This window comes from Amblyomma americanum, chromosome 2 (genome assembly GCF_052857255.1).
Source record: "Amblyomma americanum isolate KBUSLIRL-KWMA chromosome 2, ASM5285725v1, whole genome shotgun sequence".
NCBI lineage: Eukaryota > Metazoa > Arthropoda > Arachnida > Ixodida > Ixodidae > Amblyomma > Amblyomma americanum.
Window position 1 is genome coordinate 214,509,686 of NC_135498.1, and position 16,011 is coordinate 214,525,696.

General features: G+C 46.5%; 1 protein-coding gene and 1 pseudogene across 6 annotated transcripts in view; both read right to left on the minus strand.

Moving 5' to 3' along the window:
• Positions 1-16,011, minus strand: part of Ns3 (nucleostemin 3) — a 249,272-nt gene that overhangs the window by 195,504 nt on the left and 37,757 nt on the right. For all 6 annotated transcript variants that reach the window (XM_077655667.1, XM_077655668.1, XM_077655672.1 and 3 more), the window contains one exon: positions 8,465-8,597. In XM_077655667.1, coding sequence (XP_077511793.1) covers positions 8,465-8,597 — 133 coding nt within the window. The remainder of the gene's footprint in view (positions 1-8,464; positions 8,598-16,011) is intronic.
• On the minus strand, positions 9,549-15,171 carry LOC144119388 (uncharacterized; annotated as a pseudogene).

Consider the following 16,011-nt stretch of genomic DNA (forward strand, 5'->3'; position numbering starts at 1 on the left):
CAGCCTGCTAAAGGTGCTACCCCCTCGGCCAACGTGGTTCGAACGGCGAGCACGCCAAACCTTTATCTGTTGACACAACAGCAGTCACACACAAAAAAAAAAGGGCCACAAATGGGCTTCTACCTCACGAGGCGGATTTAACGTTGTTGACGGCGGAACTTATCGCTGATCCATCAGAGCAACTGTGAACTTTTGGCTACTGCTTGAAGAAGAATCTACTGCCGGTGGAATTCATTGCTCTTTTTGGTCACGTTTTGCCGTCTGTCGGCCATGTGAAGCGTATCTGCAAAATCCTGAGATCAGAGCTATGGTGCCAAATAAGGCTACTCAATGACTGGCTGTGTGTGCTTGCCTACCTTACGGATACTGAGTGGATTGGCGAAGCGAGGCTACGGACGTATCGGCTGCAAACAACGCAGGCGGTAGACTTTTGGTGGAAGTGCCTTTTGCTGCGCCTCCCCAAGAACAAGCCTAGGGAAAAAAAGTATGATGGTGGAATTTTCGTATTGGGCAATACCAAACTTCCCACCAAGATAACCGAGGTGCTAAATAAGGGTCCCAAGATTAGCACGGAACCTGAAGTGCCAGCGCACGAGCTGCTCTCTTTGAACTGCCAAATGGCTCGTAAAGCGAACGACGAGGACCGTGAAAGGTGTCTACTCGATGGTGTAGACAGCCTGCTACGCACTGCCACCCGGTCACAGGTTTCTGCAGGCGGACGCACCTCTAGCATGCAAAAAAGTGTGGAAGAAGTTGTTTGTTTCTTTAAGGGAAATGATTTGGTCCTTCTACAATCGGACAAGGAGGGAGGTTTCGCCGTGCTACCGTCTGGGATGTTTCATGACAAGGCCGCTCAAGCCGTCGCTAAGAACTTTGTTACCAAGAAAGTGAGACCAACTAAGGTAAAGACCCGAGCGATGGAATTGAGCAAAGACTTGGCTTTAGAGAGACTGTCAAAAATGTTGATAAATGCAAAGGCAATAGCCTAGAACTGTTTTTCACGGTAAAAACCCACAAGATTTACCAACCGTTTAGGTGCATTGTGAGCGAAAGGGATACTTGGCAACGAGAGATTAGCTCTTTTCTCCTGAAGTGTTTGAAGTATTTAAAGATTCAAGACCCTTTCATGGTAAAGAACTCGGGTGATGTAGTATCTTTCTTACAGGGTTCACCATCAGCGGGGTACACTGTTTCGTTTGACGTAGAAAACCTGTTTTTTTCTATACCACATGATGCTCTGTTTCGTGCTGTTAGTTCTTGCATTGAAGATAATGGGGTCGCGGGTTTTCAAAACGCGAGTGGTTTGTCCCAGGACAACTTCATGTCACTGCTTGAAATCTATCTCAAGTCAACCTTTGCAACCTTTGAGAACCAGGTCCTGGTTCAACGCGAGGGTATTTGTATTGGCTCTTGTGTGGCACCTGTGTTGGCCGACATTTTCTTGGGCAGTACTGATTGTGATCTGGTTTGTTATTTGGACAAGTATGTTTTTAAGGTTTTTAGATACATGAACGACTATCTGGTTTTTCTTAAAGAGCAACCTGGTTTGACACACACGAACTCCGTGCAAATGATTTTATCGGTTTTTAAACGACACGGGAGGGGTCTAACCTTCACCTAGGAATTACCTGACGATAATAGATTGCAGTTTTTAGATATCAACCTGTTTTTAAAGCCAGATCACATTTGCTGGATGTACTCGCCACGAGCCCGAAAAGACCTGTTGCCATACGAATCCGCACATTCCAAGACGGTAAAACGGGCCATTGCTGCATTCTGCCTGAAGGGAGCCTTGGAGAGGTCGTGTGTTCATCTGGTGCATGACAGCCTCAACAATCAGGTTGGTAGGTTGCTGAGGGCTGGGTTCCCTTTTCCAGTTGTCGTTGCCGTGGAGGAAAAGCTACTACGGAGATTGAAAGCGAGAGCACCCCAGGAAGATCCCGTCCGAGAAAAAATCAGGCCGACGGTTGTTCCCTACATACACAGGGTATCACACAACTTGAAGAACGTAGCTAATCGCTACGGCGTGCCGGTGGTATTTTCTGCCCTGCGCTATTTGGCCTCACTCTGCCCTCGGATTGCTGCCCGAGAAAGGAGCGTGCAAGGTTGCAAGAAGCGTCACGACCGGCTGAGGGAACACCAGCTTTCAATTAAGACCGGAAAAGGATCTAATCTGCCCTTACACTGTAGCGCATGGCCTTTGGCTACGCGTGATAACCCATGCCTGCCTCTGCTGCCGAAAACGAGGATTTTGAGGCGTAGCCGTGACCAGATGGCGTGTGAACTTGCTGAGGCTTTTTCCATTAAGAACAAAAGAGATGACTGCGTGAGTGATACCTCGATAAGACTTTATCAGACAGAATGCAGATTTCTGGCTTGCGCTCAGTGACTGACATGGTGGTGTGGAAGTTATAAGTATGTGTTGTTCTGAATAAACCCAGTCGCGAGTCTGCGCCCGTCCTTGTGTCCTTTTCGTCCATGTTTGTATTATTTTGCGTAGTACCTTTACTCAGCGAGGCTGGTTGCAGTGGTCTTTGGTGTCTCATGGTTTTTGGCATATATTGTGCTGGGTTTTACTCGAAAATAAAGAGTTGTTAAAAGGTAAAAGTTAAAAATGCTAAATTCCAAAAGCCGTGTTAATTCTCTCCATCTCAACATTAAACATTTTCTGCACATCCGTGAATCTGCAGACCTAGCTGCATTTAAACAGTATTGCAGTATTGCAGTATCTTCCGTTATCAGGGGTGGAAGCAGGCTCCAGCCTTTTGGAGCAGGCATAAGTCTTATTTTGGAGCAAGTTTGGAGCAATTTGAAGGCTATTTCGGAGCACTTTTGGAGCAAGCTGGTGACATTAAATGCGACTGAGTGCAATTTTGTTCGCAACTAGTCCAAAAGCTTCACGAGAACCAACATCTTGCGGCGGCTGCGCTTCCAAGGAGGCGAAACACTAAGGCGCCCGAGTGCTGTGATGTCAGTGCGAGCCCTCCAGTCCTCCACTACGGCACCTCATTCTCCCTATCTTCTTTCACACTCTCCTTTATCCCCCAATATGTGAGACAGATACTGCACCATTTCCTTTCCTCAAAAAACCAATTTTCAACCCAATTTCAACATCGCGTCATAGAAAACATGAAGGAGAGCATGCAGGAGCATTTGAAATCTGTCAAATATCTCAGCAGCGTTTTAAAGGAAAAAACAACTTTGCTCGCAGTGTTTTGTCACAAAACACAGATGACAGACGACCGTGCCTCAAAGATGAACACCTTGACTGTCCAGCTTTAGAGAAGAATGCTGTGAGGACATTATATGACTTTAGCACTCGCTGAACACTAGGAAGCAGTGTCAGCCATCTCCTGCTCACGTGCCGCAAGAGCTCAAGTTGGGGCAGTGCTAGATAATTTAGCAGCTCCTTCAGCAGCGGACACCTATTACAAGAGACTCCACTCCCGCGCAGAACATATCAACCCTAGCAGCAAAAGCGTGGTGAACTTGGTGAAAGCTGCATTTACCAATCTCAACCATGTCGGGGCTCACTTCCTTCTTTAGCCTTCGCTTAAGGCCTTTCATTACATTAGGGCCGTCACTGTAAAAACATATGTTCTTGCGAACGCCACTGAGGGCATCCTCAATGCAGGATAAACTCTCATCAGCGGTCGCATGGCCCAAATGAAAGGACCGGAGATGCTCCACCACAACATTTTTGGTGTTAGCACAGTAGTAGCGGACAAGCACGTCCTGCTGCTGCACCTTAGTCGCAATCAATCATGATGGTGTAAAACGTGTCAGGCATGCCAAGCTCCTCAACTACTTTTGCCTCAAAGTATATCCCCAGGCCATCATAAATAAAGTACGGAACATCCGTTTCATAGCTAGCGCCCAGTGTTGCCCAGCCGACAATAACACTCGGCTAAATTTGGCTCTATACTTGCAATGGGAGTAAATTGCCGTTTAGGCGTAACTTGGTGCAGCATGGCGCAATTGGCGCAGCACTTCCACCCCTGTGTTATAGATATCCTCTAGTATACAGGAGTGCAACAGCTAAAGTGGGATTTGGAGCAATTTTTGGAACAGAGAAATCCAAATTTGTAGTAAGTCACGGGGAAAAGACCTCCAGATTGGAGCAAAAATTTTCAAGTTAGGAGACGCTTAACGGAGAAAAAAGCTTACTTCTGAAACAAAAATGGAAATTTTTGAAGATTTTAAGTAGTTCAGAATTAACATCACCAATGTAATAAAGCTAGAAGCCCCAAAACTAAGGTGGTTAAAAAATTGTTTTTGAAACTCCTTGCATGCAACACCAGTGCAATTATATTTTAGCTACAGTGGGCAAGGTCCTATGAACTTGTGAACTTCTGCAGAAAGCTTATAAGCTTATTGAAACTTACAGCTTACAGAAACATGATATGTTTATCATAGCTTATCAAGTGTCATCAGTATCATGCGTGCACCTCTCAGGCTGTAGGAAAGAACTTAAAGCTCCTTCGCGCTGTACTAGAGCTTTGCGGGACCGCTGCTGCTGACGCATGCGCTGCTCTTGCGAAAGTGCAGCATGAAAGAGCCGGATGAAAGTTTTCCTGAATATGTCGCTACACCAATTGGCCCAACATTCTGCTCTACTAAGTTTCATTTCTTCTCCTTTGGGCACTTTTCTGTGTAATCGTCTGCCTGTGGAACAGAGCGCGCGCTGCTGCAGTTTGCACTCATGTGTGTGTGCGTGTTTCTCCCTCCCGTCCTGTGTTAATCTGCGCAAAGTTTTCCTGAATATGTGAACTCAAGAGATTGGCCAATGTTCATTTTCTCCATCCGTCTTGGCACCCCCAACAACGGGAGCCAGAAGCATTTCGTGCTTAATACGGCCCTCTAATTCATGCGTGTATGCTCTGTCGCTTCAACTAAAGGAGTGCAAGTGACGACCCCATCCATTCTGCCGGCACATATGCCCGCCCAAATGAACGGCATCAGAGTTTGCAGACCCTGTCAAATGGCCATAGAGAAATAAAATAAGAGACCAAGACATGCCGTTTCATTGCTGCATCCATGGTTGCATCTCCCCAAGCAGAGCAGGTAATTGGCCCAATCTTGGAAAGGAATGGTTTCGCATTGGTCCTTTGTAGCACCAGCTATACCAATGTATTCCTAATATTGGGCCAATTACCCGTGCTGCTTGGGTCTGCAACTGGGTTGGATTGCCAACACCTGATACACCGGAAAAACTGCAGCTTGCCAACATGACTCTTAATTTCTCATTAAATTTAGAGCGGCTCTGCGGCTGTTAGGGTCATTTTGGCCCAGCGTGGCGCAATTTTTACAAATCTCATGCTTTTGCTACACCTGTTGTACCCCTGAGTATATCTTTCAGCCATTTGATGCACACGCCTGAAATAAACCTGACTTGACTGACCTGACCATTTTTATATAAGGCTCTTCCACACCTTGATCCCGCTATACCTTTTGACTGTTGAGGTTCCACCGAGTCGAATGGTTTCTTGTAATCTACGGAGGGTATATATGTAGAGCTGGTTATATTCCGCGCATTTCTCTATCGCCTGATTGGTAGTGTGAATATTGTCGATTGTCGACTACACTGTACAAAAGCCTTCCTGATCATTTGGTTGATTCAAGTCTAAGGGCGTCCCAATTCTATTAGCGATTACCTTAGTAAATATCTTATAGGCAATGAACAGTAAGCTGATTGGTCTGTAATTTTTCATGTCATTGACGTCTCCTTTGCTATGGATTAAGATGATGTAAGCATTCTTCCAAGTTTCTGGTAAGACATTGCGTATACAGGGTGGCTAGTTTTTCAAGCACTATCTCCCTTCTGTCCTTCAACAGATGTGCTGTTACCTGACCCTCAACAGCGGCTTTCCTCTTTGCATTGCTCCTAAGGCTTTCTTCACTTCCTCTCTCATTAGTGGTGGGATGACGCATTGCTGTGCATCACTGCCTCTCTTACTTATGTCCTGATTGCACTGGCTACTGTATAGATTTGTGTAAAACCGTCGGGCTGCTTTAACTCATCATCATCATCATCAGCCTTACTACACCCACTGCAGGGCAAAGGCCTCTCCCATGTCTCTCCAATTAACCCTATCCTTTGCCAGCTGCATCCACCCTTTGCCTGCAAACTTATTAATCTCATCCGCCCATCTAACCTTCTGCCGCCCCCTGCTACGCTTACTTTCTCTTGGAATCCACTCCGTTACCCTTAAGGAACAGCGGTTATCTTGCCTTCGCGTTACATGCCCTGCCCAAGCCCATTTCTTTTTCTTGATTTCGACTAGGATGTCTTTAACCCGTGTTTGTTCCCTCACCCGCTCTGCCCGCTTCCGATCTCTTAACGTTACACCTATCATTTTTCTTTCCATGGCTCGCTGCGTTGTCCTTAACTTAAGCTGAACTCTTTTCGTTAGCCTCCACGTTTCTGCCCCGTAGGTGAGTACCAGTAAGATTATGCTGTTGTACACTTCCCTCTTGAGGGAAATTGGTAAACTGCCACTCATGATCTGCGAGAATTTGCCATATGCACTCCACCCCATTCTTATCCTTCTAGTTATCTCCCTCTCATGATCCGGATCAGCTGTCACTACCTGCCCTAAGTAGACGTAGTCCGTCACAATTTCTAGGCTCTCGCTGCCAATTGTGAACTGTTGTTCCCTTGCTAGGCTGTTGAACATTACCTTGGTTTTCTGCATGTTAATTTTTAGACCCATCGATATGCTCTGTCTGTCTAACTCATTGATCATGATTTGCAGTTCACCACCTGAGTGACTCAGCAAGGCAATGTCGTCAGCGAATCGCAGATTATTTAGGTATTCTCCATTTATTCTTATTCCCAACTGTTCCCAATTCAGGCCTCGAAATACCTCCTGTAAACACGTGGTGAACAGCATTGGCGAAATCGTGTCTCCTTGCCTGACGCCCTTCCTTATTGGAATTTTATTGCTGACTTTATGGAAGACTATAGTAGCTGTGCAGTTGCTATATATATCTTCCAGTATTTTGACATAAGGCTCTTCTACCCCCTGATTACGCAATGCCTGTATCACTGCTGAGGTTTTCACTGAGTCGAATGCTTTCTCGTAATCAATGAAAGCTATATATAAAGGTTGGTTATATTCTGCGCATTTCTCTATCACCTGATTGATAGTGTGAATATGATCTATTGTGGAATATCCTTTACAAAAGCCTGCCTGATCATTTGGTTGATTAAAGTCTAACGTTGCCCGGACTCTATTAGCGATTACCTTAGTAAATACTTTGTAGGCAACGGATAGTAAGCTGGTCGGCCTGTAATTCTTCAAGTCCTTGGCGTCTCCCTTCTTATGAATTAAGATAACGTTTGCATTCTTCAAAGCTTCTGGTACAGTCGAGGTCATAAGGCATTGCGTATACAAGCTGGCTAGTTTTTCTAGCACGATGTCCACTCCATCCTTCAACAGATCTGCTGTTACCTGATCCTCCCCAGCTGCTTTTCCCCTTTTCATTGCTTCTAAGGCTTTCTTTACTTCATCTTTCGTTACTGGCGGGATGACGCATTGCTGTGCACTGTTGTCTTTCTCATTAACGCTCTGATTACATTGGCTACTGTACAGGTCTGTGTAGAACTCTTCGGCTACGTTAACTATCTTATCCATATTGCTAACGACATTGCCCTGCTTGTCTCTTAATGCATACATCTGGTTTTTACCTATGCCTAGTTTCCTCTTCACTGTTTTTAGGCTACCTCCGTTCTTTATAGCATGCTCGATTCTCTCCATATTAAACTTCCTTATGTCGGCTACCTTGCGCTTATTTATTAACTTTGATAGCTCCGTTAGTTCTATTCTATCGGCAGGGTTAGATGCCCTCATGTTTTGGCGCTTCTTAATCAGATCTTTCGTCACCTGAGATAGCTTCCCGGTATCCTTTCGAACTGTCCTACCGCCTACTTCTACTGCGCACTCCGTAATTATTGATGTCAGATTATCGTGCATTGAATGAACATCAAGATCATCTTCCTCAGTTAAAGCCGAATATCTGTTTTGCAGCGCTATCCTAAACTCCTCTGCTTTCCCTCTTATGGCTAACTCGTTAATGGTCTTCTTCTTCACTAGCTTCTTCCGTTCTTCAAGTCTAAGCTAAGTCTAGACCTTACCATTCTGTGGTCGCTGCAACGCAACTTTCCGAGGACGGCCACATCCTGAATGATGCCAGGTTTAGCGCATAGTATGAAGACGATTTCATTTTTAATCTCACCATTGGGGCTCTTAACTATCTGCCTCTTAACGCACACATCTGATTTTTGCCTATGCCTGGTTTCCTCTTGACTGCTACCTCCATTCTTTAGAGCATGCTCAATTCTCTCCATATTCATCTAGCAGGTGATGAGGTACGTCACACCCACCTAGCACAGAAATGACATGATTGCAAAACAGCTGCTCGCATCTTGAGACAAGCAGCCAGCAGGAAAGTGGCAGCTTACCAGCGGTGAAGTCTGTGCCTGCAAGCTCAGCAGTGGCCAGAAATTCCTCCAAGTCATTCTGCTCCGTGATGCTGGCAACGTTGGCCCGACCCCAATCATAGCCATCGTTCACCTCAGTCGTGTGCAGTGCAGACTGCATAGGAAGACATGAACAGTGGTCAGAACTAAGCCAGGAGAACTGCTACCTTGCCAATTATTGTTCCCAGTAACTATGGCTCTCTCTGGCCATGTTGGCGTTTCTCCAGACACAGTTATCACCAATAAAATTGGATTTTAAATTCTTCCCACCAGTCATTCCAAACATGCGGCGTCTGTACCGAAAATTTCGATGGGCTACCATTGTTTTCAAGTAGCCTCAGGGATCTGCGCTCCAAGAATCGGTGCAAACGCACACATTTTTCCTTGCTGACAACACCTGTATTTAGTTTCCTTGTAAAAAAAGCAGTTTTTAGTGATTGCAGGTCCACTACTTCTTCTGTTTGTCTTACTGGAAATGCTGCATCCTCTGTCATCAGCAACATGACAGCTGAGAAGGGATTAAATGACCTGGTGGCACTAAAATTTGCACTTCATTGATGGTTGCCTGGTGCTTTTTCCCACACTCCACCTTTTGTTAGTCACTACGAATAATGTGGCAGCTACCAACTTCTCATAACTACAAAGTATGTCATAGTAAGCCTCAGTTTGAGTCGCAACTAAACTGCAATGATGAGGGAGTCTTCAGAAGATAAATCTGTATCTGGTCATGATATCTTGTGCTGATCAATTTTCCAGTGCTTCTGCTCAAGAGGAATTGAAGACGTTGCTGCAGGAGCATGGAAGTTATCCTCGACGTCGTCCACAGGATTCCTTGCGTTGGTTGTGAACATGTGTACATTTGTGAAACGTGCAAGTTCGAGAAAAGATTGCAACAGCACAACAATGATGTCGACAAGAAACATGTGGCAACAAACGCGCTGGCTGAACATGCTGCAGGCTTCATACACAATATTTGGCTGAAAATTCAAGGACATTTCAAGGATTTCAAGGATGCAAAAAGACAGAATTCAAGGAGTGTTAGCATAATTTTATTTCTTTACATGACTTAGGAAAGGAGCCCTATTTTCGCATTAATTTCTCTTTCAAGACCTGTTATCTCCGCTTCTTTTTCTTTGGCTGTTCGGTGGAAACTTGGTCTTGACAAGACAAGTCAGGTCATTTTTTGCTTCGGCGTCTTCCAAAAAGTGATCCACTGACTCCTGCAAGCACTTCAGAGTTTTTTCAAGCCTTGTCTTCTTCTTTTGCATGCTCTGTAGCTCTAGCTCGAGTTCTTTTCTCTTCAAGGTTACCTGCTGCACTACAGCTTGCTTCTTTTGTTCGTCCATGTATAACGCATGCCTATGCCTGGCTTGGCGCACAGGTGACTTCAGTTCTTTCGACAATGGAACGTTAAGCAGCCCACCGTTGGTTTTCATGGCTTCACAGATGACTCGTTGTGAGATATAAGAGAGCTCTGCCATATTTTTGACCGCGATGTGCTTGTTTACACTGAAACCTCTTTGTACTGAAGCCTGCCCATGGCTAAGCAAGAGAAGGACCTTCAGTACTTCCCATAACAGCGAGAACACCGGGTCATGCTTCAAAAGGCGCACGAAAAGAACGTCAAGGCATTCATGGTCTCTTTCATAGTTTTGGAGTTCATGACGTTTTTCTTGGCAGAACTGAATGTACAGCTTGCTGTCAATTAAACAGTTAAGAACAACTTTCAGCTTCCCAAGGCACATTTCTGTCTTTGACATCTCTCTGGGGTCGAAACTTGACAACCCTCGAACCAGAGGGTACCTAAGAGGACTTCTCTCCATGATTTTCAGGATCATGTTCACAATGAACTTCCGACATTCGCCCCTAAATTCAAAAACACACTTGGTACTCTCTTTTCCGCTCTTTAAGATCTTCTCAGCCACACGTGCAACGTCCAACTTCGGCAGTATCATGAACATCAATTTACAGCAGTTTCGTGATGCTCGTGGCTTCTGTCAATACCGAGCGCTTCACGAGCCTTGCAAAGAGGCTCCTCGAGACAGTTTCAAGCTCTTTCGCTAAAAAAAATGCCTTTGGAGGATCATTCTGAAAAACAGTCAAGAAAGGCTGCACAACCATTGCAACGTTTAGAGAAAAGTTCCGTTTCACAAGTGCAAGCTGGTCCTTTAGAAAAGCACTGACGTTCCCATATGCTCTACATTTCGGCAAGGGTAGCCTATGGTCGCTTACTGCTTCAGTGTAGTGCCTCAAATGCTCCCACGTAGCCAGGGCTCTCTCCAGTACTCACACGTTCTCGACCCAACGGCGGGGTACGAAAGGAAGTGGAAACAGCTTGCTCCCTGTTTTATCAACAAAATCTTCACGGCGGCCCGGTGCATCATGGAAGAGTGAGAATAAACTCGACAGAAAGGTGTCAACTGGCCAACTTGTTGCATGCATTTCTGCTCTGTAAGCATTATGCACTGTGTGCAAGCCACATGAACCAATATCCAAGCATAGAATTTGCAAGTCATTCTTCATGTGCTGCTGCAACTTGTTGAAAAGACTCAAGTTGACATTTGGGCCGTCCATCAAGAGCTGCACAATCCTGCCCAGGGGAAAGGACGCGAGTGTTTCCGTCAACTTCTGCATAAGGTCGTCCGCTGTGCTGCGACCCGTGAATGTCGAAGTCAGATATCTGGTTGTCCCCTCACAGTTGTTCCACAATCTGACGTGAAGATCAAGTTGTTTTCTTTGCAGCTGTTCATTCAAGGTGTCGCCAAAAAGCACAACAAAATTGTCAGACTTCTCCGTCATTTGTTGTCCTTGCGAAGTGAAAAATTGGCGCAGGCTGTGGCACGCGACGTATGAGCATTTTTTCTCTGAGCAAGTGAAGCTTCTTGCGACCTATCTGGAAATATCTTTTGGAATAGCTGGGAGATGGATCCACTGGAGCTGTAGGAGTAGTGTGACGACACAACTTTCATCGTCCACAAAATCTCGGCTTCAACCACGGAATCATGCTTTCTGCAGTCTTCGTCAAGTGTCGCAGCCCGAGAGGAAGTTGTCATGCTTTCACGCTGACAAGCAGCCTCGGACGTCAGATTTGCCGCTTGCATGAAACTTGCGACAGATGAGCAGCCCTCACCTGCTGCAGCTTTGGACCGGTGCTTCGCGCCTTTCTGGTGGCTCTTCAAGGCAGATTCCCCATCGTTGCAATGTCGACTGTCTTCTGACATATTGCGCACTTTGCTCGATAAGGATTGCTTGGTTCCGGTCTCATCCAGTGACGATAGTCCGTATGTTGCTGCCACACAGGCTGAAACTTGCACTTCCCGCCTGGCATCTTGTGAAAGTAGACACACAACGCAAACGCAAACTTCACTGAAATGGCGCGCACGAGGCCGACAGACTACCCGACTATAGCGCCTAAAAGAGCACTTTCTAGTGTGCTGAGCTCGGGTGTCGCGGTAGCACCGAGAGTGATGTCTGCCGCCGCCGGCAACTTGGTGCGCTGCACTACAAGACTGTGCCGGACCATGCTGAGACATGGGCGAACTTCAGGCGAGACACGACGCGAGTCTCCCTATTTGCCCGGCGATCTGCCTCTTTTATGTTCTTGTCCCAATCCGCGATACATTCGGGGTCTGCGGACACGCTGGGTAATGAGACGAGCAGTTTCTTTCCACGTCTCTGTCTGTGAAATCGTGGTTTCGTGACCTGTTTGAAGTTTCTTTAGACATACCAGCGCACACATAGACGCAAAACACCCACTCACAAGAAGAAAAGACTGCAACGAAAGCAGCAGCAAGGCGCAAAATCAACTGCGCACTGCAATCGACACGTAGCAATCAATGCATCGCAAACGAACGCGAGTCGAACGCGGCACGGTTTAGCATGGTGCAGACAGGCATCGCCGTCTGGTGGCCTGTGGCAGCAGGCATCACTGCCTATGCCACCGTCCCGCGTTGGAGACGCTCGGTGGATGGCACACTAGAGTATATTCTAGGCACTATATGCCAACCGACCGAGCGATATGCCTCGCATTGGATTGGATTCGATTTCCAATGCATATTAGTTGCTAGACGAAGTAGTGGCTGCGGGATTTAAAACCGAAAGTTCCTGATGTTGCCCTTTAGTCAACAAAGCTTGTTTTCATGGACATGCGTAAGCGAAAGGGACTTCAAAATCAGCGTAACTTGCGGAGGTACGTCGTTAATTTTCTCTAGCGGAACAAATCCCACGGGATTTTCAAGGATTACAAGGAGCGCATGGGTATTCAAGTAGTTTCAAGGGCCCTTGAACTTATATTGTCAACATCAAGGATATTCAAGGATTTCAAGGGCTGTGTGAGCCCTGATGCTGTCTCCTCAGGTCACAGTATCAACTGAGAGGCCCGAAGATAATCGGAAACAATAAGAACTAGACAAGACTGCAATTGCAATTCAGGCAATCTACCCCTGATATACACCTCCTGCTTATATCACATCTTGTAGCCTCTATAACCAACCATCACTTGCATCCCTTCATTGTAAACAAGGCCCCGTAACAGGGTCGACACGTCTTATTTTAACACGATTGCTTGGCGCTCAATACTCTGCTGCCATGAACATTTTCGACATAGAGATAGACTCCCGTCAATCCCTGGATTTCAGTGGCCTAGTAAAATGCTTTCCACCCATTAGTACTGTGTCTGTGTTCCAAAGGTAATGTTGGCTCAGCCACAACAAACAGCCTGCACTATCGTTGCAGAGATCACACTCGTCTTGTGCGCAAAAAACCTCTCATGGCATTTCAAACCAAAACTCGCCCAAGGCAAGCAAAACAACTCTGTGCACAGAAGAGGTCTGTTGATCACCATATGAACGATGGCAATAACAACCCCATCGACCAGTTCATCTGAGGCTCAAGTGGCACTAGCTACAACCTCCATCAGAAAGGCATCAAGCAAAAAGGAAACAGACCTGGGAACTGTACAGCTCCTTGAAAAGGCACTCTCCACTGGTCCCTGAGGAACCATTCGAGCTCTTCCTTTCAACTTCTCCACCTTGCATGGGATGATACTATCATTTGATACAGCATCGCATCCTTTCCCAAAAATGAAAAAAAAACACATTTTTATACTATCGACCACTTGATGTAGATAAACCCCAAAGCCAAGGAAGCAACGGTTGCTGCCATTTTTCACCTCTATTTTGAGTTGCCAACAGAAATGGAAGAGGAGGAGCACAGGACAAGTGCTGACTCGCAACTGAAGTTTATTCACAGGAAAGCGCAGGCAAACAATCAGACAACCAAACATAGCGCATGTGTTGCTACATAGGATCAAGGAACATGACTTCCTTGCCATGCAGACAGATAGAGGGCTTGCTGACAAACAATCTTGGTTTTTTTTCATGTGGCAAGCGTCGATAATTCCTCTGGTTAATTGGACAGGGTGTTTGAACAAAGCATCACTATGATGTAAGGAACAAAAACAAGATTGGCAATCCCAGCAAAGGTCAGCTCAATTAGTGGACTTAGTTGAATCTGATGAATCCAGATACTCTTTCAGATGAGTGTTATTGCACTGCCTTTTTGGTCGGTGTATATCTGTCAACAGGATAAAGGAATCTTACACACAACACACTGGAAAGAACTGTGTTCCATGCTTGATCCCATGGGTCACTTGAGGCTCAGCCTTTTTTTTTTTTTCCACAAGTGCGCAAATCCTATTAAGCTTATCTGGTGCAGAAAAGAACGACACCAATATCATACCTACTGACTGCATTTTTGGGACCATGTGAAATATGGTCGTTTAGAAGAACTTCTTGTTGGGCTAGTTGGTGCATGGTTGTTCTTAAACGGACACTGAGGAGAAACTGAAGTTGGCTTGTATCGTTGGAATACCAGCTCCTGATCACAAAAACGCCACTCTTACTGGAAACAAAGCTCTTGTAAGATAGAAAATAGCAAGAACCAAAATACAGGTATCACCGCCACAGGCCAATCTCGCAAGTACAAGCGTGGTGACGTCATAGGACAAGAGACGCCACCTCGGAGGAATTTTCTTTCCTACATGAGACGCGAATCTCTGAGGCTGACAAAGGAAGGTTGCGTGGTTCAATATTGAAGTAAGTTTTGTTTTAAAACCGATAGTGCACTTTTATCACACAAGGAAGACAGACAAAAGACAGCATGAATGTTGGAAGCAAAGAAAACCGATGCTTCGCGGCGCCACAGGTGGCCAGGAGAGTTTCGATTTGTTATGGCGCTTCGCGTCTATGAGCTTTGCGTGCCCCGTGGTTTTGTTTTTGATGCGCCTCGATTTACAAGCGCCGAACAAAAGAGGAACTCCAAGTGCCGCTTCAAGGGCTAGTTAACCTTTGAAGGAGCCTGTTAAGGCTTGTCACATGATCGCCACGGTCGATGAAAAACTATGATGGCACGATGGTCGGAGATCGTACAAGGCAGTTCGCAGCATAAAGAGCACTTGTGTCTTCGCACGCTCGCCCGGCGAAATGTTCCCGGCTGTGCCAGTCAGCTTCCAACTACTTAACGGAAATCGTTTATTAGGGACGGGAGACAAGGTAAAAGGCAGTTAAGAAAAACTGATGATGGCCTAGCTCTGTTAGACCAGGATATACATAGCGAAAGCGCGGAGATTTCTGCATCAGAAGAGTGCATTCACTAGATGCACCTTTATTGACGGGTATACCTTGAGCCATCGTGGCGGGGTGGTAGCGTCTCCGCCTCAAATGCCGAAGGCCCGGTTGGATTCCGAGCCCCGGCATAGGAGTTTTTTTTTTTTTTTTTATTCAGTGAGTGGGCGGGGGGTTTCAGTGGCTCCCATAGATGCCGCCATCGAATACGTTGGTTAGCGGTTAAGCGTAGGCTCTGTTAAGGCGCGTTTATGCTCCGGCGTAACGCACGTGCGCTGCACGGCGACGTCACGTCGGCCAATGCGAGACCCTCTAGACTCCAACTGCGCTTGACCGCCGACGCGTTCGGCCGCTTCGGCACACTCTGACCGCAATGGTAGAGACTTGGAGCATGTCTCTATTTCGCGCCAAGTGCGCCAGCCGCCGCCGGCCCGGCCAGACTGATTCGGCCCCGTGGTGAGGTGCGCGTTGTGACATAATTCAATAGGTTCAGCAGTTGGGTGGGGCTGTTCTTTTCAAGCTCTCGACTAATTTAATCCATTCACAGTACACATATGAAGGTACATGCAACTGGGCGAGAGAGCCCGATCCAGTGGATCCATTGGATCTAGCGAAAGCCGTTGAAGCGTCGTGCGTCAGCTTTAGTTTCAAGCCGCCAACTTTAAACGTGACCGCCCTTGAGCACCCATCCGTGTTTTGTGGCAAAAATTAAATAAATAACCTGGCCCTTGCAACCGTGGGAAACCTCGACACCGCCTGCTGCACCGTGCAACTGCGCCATTCAAGGAATCACAATCCGTTGGCCCCAAAGCCGCGGCCAGCTTCCGATGGGCACAACACGCCGACCTTGTCCTGGCCCCTCGCGACTCCCCGCACTGGGGTTATGATATTTAGTTTTCAACCGCT